General features: G+C 35.2%; 1 protein-coding gene across 1 annotated transcript; it reads left to right on the top strand.

Annotated features, from left to right (window-relative positions):
• The first annotated feature begins 1721 nt into the window (after positions 1–1721).
• LOC110111334 lies at positions 1722–3103 on the top strand. The gene is made up of 3 exons (XM_020843150.1): positions 1722–1917; positions 2025–2095; positions 2195–3103. Exons 1-3 carry the CDS (start codon positions 1722–1724, stop codon positions 3101–3103), a joined length of 1176 nt encoding a protein of 391 aa, XP_020698809.1.
• The last annotated feature ends 3113 nt before the right edge of the window (positions 3104–6216 follow it).

Here is a 6216-nt window from a genome sequence, read left to right as displayed (position 1 = left end):
TGGCCGCTTCCAAACTTTAAATGAAAATTATTGTGTGGTGGAATAATCATTTGCATTATCACCCTTACCCCTATCCCCTTTGAAAGTAGTGAGAGAAGCTCCGGGATTTTTAACAGAAAACTTCGTTAAAATTCAAATTTTAATGGTCCGATTTTGGTGGCGGTTATTCTCCGTCGCTGGGATTGGACGCGGCGTTCACCGCAGACCGCCGGATTCTGCCTGGCGATACTTCTCGCATTTCCGTTCGTGAAGATGGTTTGATCAGAGCTCAAAGAATCGGTACTTTGAAAATTAATGAACCGTCTTAAATGGTTCAGAAGAAATCTCCGATTGTACAAGGCAAAGGAAAAGGGGTTTTGAATCAATCTCCTATGAAGATCTTCAAGTCTCCAGTTGGTTACAAAAAGGATTTAACAGACAATGGAGCGTCGACTTCGTCTGGGCTGAAATTGTTTGTGAATAAATTCAATAATACGGCGTTCAAGCCATAATTAGTTGAGAAAGGAATCTCATTTTCTCAGAAACTGATGTCTAACTCATCAGATATTGGAGGTAATGCCGAGGTGGATAACTTCAGTAATGAAGCTTTGCCCAATCCTGTTGATGCTTGGTCCAGGAAACCTATTATCAAAGTTTCCTTCAAGGGAAATGAATCTTTTCTTTCAGATGATGGTGATGCTGTTAAATTGAATGAAGACTGTTTGAAAATAAATGCAGACAAATTATAATTGTCTTTAGTGGTAAAGGTTTTTGAAGATAATTATCCGGTTTATGTGATTGCTAGAGAGCTTCATCGCCAATGGAGTCAATTTGGGAAGTTCCATATTACTTCCCTTGGACTTGACTGGACTTTATGCTCTTTTTTTGACAAGGATGCTGCTGATAAAGTGTTGAAAGGTGGTCCATGGTATGTAAATGGTCATATCATGGGTATTGACAAATGGTCTCAAATGTTTTCTCCTACCTCCTTAAAAGGTCTATCATCCCCAATTTGGGTCAGATTTCCTCATCTCCCTATTATTTGTTGGGATGAAGAAAATGTGACTAGAATTTCTAGTAAAATTGGAGTTCCACTGTGGATTGATGGCAATATGTTTCAATGGAGCAAGAGGGAGTATGCAAGAATCTACGTTCGTATGCAACTGGATCAGCAATTTCCTAAGGGAGTTTGGATTGAAGGATCCTTTGGTCGCTTCTTTCAAAAGGTAGAATATGAGAAAGTTTCCAATTTTTGTTTCAAGTGTGGGAAAATTGGTCATCTTGTGGCCAATTGTAGAGATGGGATGTTAACAAATCAAACGGATACAACTAAAACATTGGATAAGGAAACTCTGGCTTCTACCATTCGGTCTTAGCAAGTTACAGATTCTAATAAAGATTATGGGCCATGGATCCTAGTCCAGAATTCATGGAGAAGGAGGAAGCCAACATTTGTTAAGGAGAAGGAAATCATCAAAAAATCTACCTACAGGAAGACCAAAAATGTTTATGTTCAGAAATCATACTCCAAGCCGTCAATAAGCTCTGTTAATGAAGAAGTTGGCAAGGATTCTGCATTTGATCTTGATAGAGTTGATGAAGGTATTCTTGATCCTGATGCTGAGAAGGATATGAATGTAGAGAACAAGATGAATCCTAATCCTTAAGTCAACAAGGAAGATATTTTGAAAGAAGACTTCTTAATGAGTGGATTCTTAATAGGAGAAAACAGAGATTCGAAGATGACAGTTCTGCTTCCTTCAAATAATTCTAATACAGATGGAGATCTGAATAAGTTCAATTTGCTGGAAGGTCTCAATCTAGAAGATGAATCTTACATGGTGGATGATGTAGGAGATCTTGAAGAAGGAGAAATTGATAAATCTTCTCCAAATGTTCATACAACAGTCAAGATGGAAGATCATGTGAGAAGCAAAGGTAAACTCATCAAAGAACTTAATTCTTTGGGAAGAGACAATATTTTATTACAAAAAAGGAATGGAGAAGCATATGTAATTTAAATACCATCCATTTTTCTAATCAAGTTGTTATTGGCCAATTGAAGATGCATAATGGAAGTGAATGGCTTATTGCCACTGCTTATGGAAGCAAAGAAGTATATAAAAGAAGACATCTCTGGGAAGATCTTCAAAAATTTTCTAATTCTAACATACCTTGCATAATTGGAGGTGACTTTAATTGCATTCTCTCACAGGAGGAGAAGAGAGGTGGGAAGAGATTTGTTTTTCCTCAAGGCCCTCAAGATATGCAAATGTTTATGAAGAGGTGTGATTTTCATGATATTGGGATCATTGGTCCAAAATTTACTTGGTGTAACAATAAAATTGGTGGAGCTCGCATCCTTGAAAGGTTAGACCGGTGTTTACTGAATTCAGCTGCTTTAAATATCATTCAATCGGTAGCAGTTCGTCATCTTGGAAGAATTTCTTCTGACCATTGTCCAATAGCCATCAGCATTTGTGGTTCAGAATTTAAGAAGAATAGAAGACTGAAATTTGAAGAAATATGGATCTCCTATCTAGCTTCTAAAGGAATTGTAGCTAATTCTTGGAATAAGCCATCGGGTGGAGATGACGTCCAGAAATTAAATCTCAAACTCAAAAGAGTCCTTAAAGCTCTATTTCACTGGAGTAAAGCCAAGCATGCAAATCTTAACATTTTGAAAGATAATTTGAAGGCAGAGATCATGTCTTTGCAAGAGGAGGAGGACAATTCAGGGAGTCTTTCAAAAGACAAAATAGCTTTGTTAAGATTCAAAATTAAGGAATTGAATTCTACATTGGGTAGATTAAGCTCTTGGTGGAGGCAAAGAGCTAAAATTAAATGGTATAAGGAAAGTGATTCTAACTCTGAAAACTTCCACTCGGTGGCTTCGGCAAGGCGTAACTTCAACTTTATTAAGCAAATTGAAAGCTCAGATGGCTCTCTAACTGAAAATAAAAGCTGCATTGAAGAAATCTTCTCTAATTATTTCCATGATAAATGGAAATTCAGAACCTGCTCTTTCTCTGGTTGGCCAAGCATTTCTAGAATTATTGAAGAACCTGCTAAGGAACGGCTGATGTCAGATTTCACTGAAGAAGAATTGGAGAATGTTATATAACACTTCGAGAGCAATATTTCACCTGGTATGGATGTTATCTCCTACTCTTTTTTAAATACTATTGGCCTATCATTAAATCTGATGTTTGGAAGGCTATTTGCCTATTTTTTTTAAATCCGGATTGATGTGTAATGAATGGAGAGAAACAAATGTGGTTCTTATTCCTAAAATAAAAAATCCTTTAACTCCTTCTAATTATAGACCTATTAGTCTATGCAATTCTATCTATAAGATAGTGGCAAGGATGTTATTGAATAGGATTATAAATATTATTCCAAAGATTATCTCAGAAAATCAAGTAGCTTTTATCAAAGGAAGATCCATTTCAGAGAATATTTTGCTCACTCAAGAAATATTTCATAAATTTAGAAACTCAAAAGTTAAGAAAGGGTTGATGGCCATTAAGGTGGACATGGAGCAAGCATACGATAGTATGGGATGGAACACCTTGAAAAATGTTTTGGAACTTTTTGGTTTTCCAAGGTCTTTTGCTAATCTCTTAATCCAATGTGTGGTGGACACCAAGTATTCTGTTAATGTTAATGGTAGAAATACTAATTGGATTCAAGCGGAATGTAGCTTTAGGCAGGGATGCCCTCTATCCCCTTATTTGTTTATCATGTGCTCTCAGATTCTCACCGAAGCATTCAATAGAGATGGAGCTGAAATAGGAGTGAAGGTGGCACCGAATGCAAAAAAAGTTTCACATCTTCAATATGCATATGATATCATTATTTTTGCGGAAGCTAACAGGAGAAATGTTATTAAAGATTTTTAAGAAGTACAGCGGTTGGAAAGGCCAGAATATGTATAAATAGAAATCTTCCTTGATTTTCGGTAAAGCTGTACACAAAGATAAGTCCAGAATTCTATCCAAATTAATTGGATTCAAAGCTGTTAGTAAATTGAATTATCTCGGCATCAAGTATGGCTATGAGAAGGCTTAGAGCTTCTGATTTCAAAGACTTATTTGAAAAAGCTTTTGATAAACTCAACATTTGGGGTAATCTATCTCTCACTTTAGATGGTAAAATTCAATTGATTAAAACGGCACTTCTATCCATTCCTATTTTCATATCTACACATTCCCTTGTGCCAATGGGGGTGTTAAGAGACCTTGACAAGTTGTGTAGAGATTTTCTCTGGTTGAAATAGAACAAGAGCAAAGGAATACACTATGTGGAATGGAAAACACTTTGTAAGCATATTAAATTTGGAGGGGAAGGTGTTGTGTCGGCTACTGATAAAGTTGGTTCGTGGAGAGCCAAATTTGCTTGGAATTTGTTATCCAAATCCTCACCTTTATTGAACAGAATTTTCATTGCAAAATATGGGAAATTTTTTCTTTTTTTCTGAAGCTAAAGTTGGTTGTTCACCAACATGGAAAATTATAAATTCTGGAGGCAAAATTCTGGAACAAGTTATTAGATGGAAGGTTTTTAATGGTGAGCACATCAACACTACTAAGGATATTTGGATCCTTGACAAGTGTTTAGATAAATGGCCTACATTTGTATCCAACTTACATGAAGATCAATGTTGTTCGAAGTATTTTCTTAAAGATGGGAACTAGAACATCATTAAACTGTATGAGGCATTCGGTAAAGAGTTAGCAGACTTAATTTCTTTGGTTCCTTCTAATGTTGCAACTCATGAAGATGAAGCAGAAATCATGTATAAATATTCTGGAAAATCCATTGCAGCATTTATTTCTGAATATAACAACTTAAATGAGGAAGAGGATGCTAACTGGAGATGGCTTAAAATGTTAAAGTTGAGGCCAAGAGTTAATATCTTTTGGTGGAGATTAATTCACAAAGCAATTCAAACAAATGATTTCTTAATGTATAGAAGGATTATCAATCATAATGGATGCCCAAGAGGATGTGCTGATGTTGAGGACGCTAGTCATCTAGCTGTTAAATGTTTTTTCATGAATGAGATCATTATTTCTTTAAGAAGCTGGGGTTATGATATCCCTGCATTCACCAATTTGGAGAGTTATTTTATTTGGCTTTCTAAGCTATCTAGTTACAATCCTTTTAAAGCCAATGTATACTATTCTGCAGTATTTTTCTCCTGGAAAAGCAGAAAAAAACGGGTGCATGGGTCGGTTGAAGACAACATATCATCTATTCCAGCAAATGCAGCCAGCTTTGCATCTTTATCTTTTAGCCAAGATCTAATTTCGGTCAACTGGGTTTCTAATCAGCAATTGTTGTTCAAAATGCTTGGAAACCCCCTCCAACCGAGTGGATCAAACTAAATGTGGATGCTTCTCTTGACAGCAATTACTCTGAAGGAATTGGTGGAGTAATTAGAGATAACAAAGGTAGATTTTTATTTGCCTTTGGTTTCAAAAGAGTTCACTTGGATATCTCAGCTTTTGAATTGGATGCTTTGATAGCTGTAAAGAAGTTTACTCAAGAATGGATGTATGAAGCTAAAGGTATCATTATAGAAGAGGATAACTACAATGTTATGAAGCACATCCAAGGCATTTTTAAAAAGGGTCCAGCTGTAACTAACCAATCTGAATTACTTGATTTTTTCTTTCTTAGGAATTTCAATCAAGTCATTTTTCAATTTGTGAAGGGAGGTTGCAATAAGTTAGCCGATTATTGTGCTAACCATGCTAGGTTGGGTGATTATACTTGGAATAACTTGATTATCAATTGCATTCCTCCCATGTTCTTCAAATTGTTGAAGGAGGAATGTGATAATCTTAACTTTGTCTAGCTCTTTTTATTTCTTATTCAATAATATTTCTCTTTGCATCTTCTCAAAAAAAAAAAAAGAATAATCATTGGCATTAAATGTCACCACTGTGCATTCTAAATATAACAATTCAGAGGATGTCGCGTGCATAATAGCCACCATCGCCATTTTAAAACTCAATTAATATAGATTAATTATGTGGATTTAATTAATAAAATATTCAAAAATTTATTAAAAAAAATACTTAACCAAAATTTTAGTGTAATATATCATTTTCTTCATAATTAAGCCCCATTTCATTCAAAAATAAAGTAAGGGGAAAATTCTAAGTGTATAGAGAGTAATTTTTGTTATATTATTTAATTAAAATCCCTAATTGCTCTCTAATTACATAG

Source organism: Dendrobium catenatum, unplaced genomic scaffold, assembly GCF_001605985.2.
Source record: "Dendrobium catenatum unplaced genomic scaffold, ASM160598v2 fragScaff_scaffold_133, whole genome shotgun sequence".
NCBI lineage: Eukaryota > Viridiplantae > Streptophyta > Magnoliopsida > Asparagales > Orchidaceae > Dendrobium > Dendrobium catenatum.
Note: the sequence above shows the minus strand (reverse complement) of the source record. Positions and strands in the feature narration are given on the sequence as shown.

What these genes read in the sequence shown, in the direction of transcription:
- LOC110111334 (XM_020843150.1), top strand. Translation starts at nt 1,722, where the DNA reads ATGACAGTTCTGCTTCCTTCAAATAATTCTAATACAGATGGAGATCTG. An exon ending in AGATCATGTGAGAAGCAAAG is followed by an intron (nt 1,918 to 2,024) that starts GTAAACTCATCA and finishes TTTCTAATCAAG; the next exon opens with TTGTTATTGGCCAATTGAAG. An exon ending in CTGCTTATGGAAGCAAAGAA is followed by an intron (nt 2,096 to 2,194) that starts GTATATAAAAGA and finishes ATTCTCTCACAG; the next exon opens with GAGGAGAAGAGAGGTGGGAA.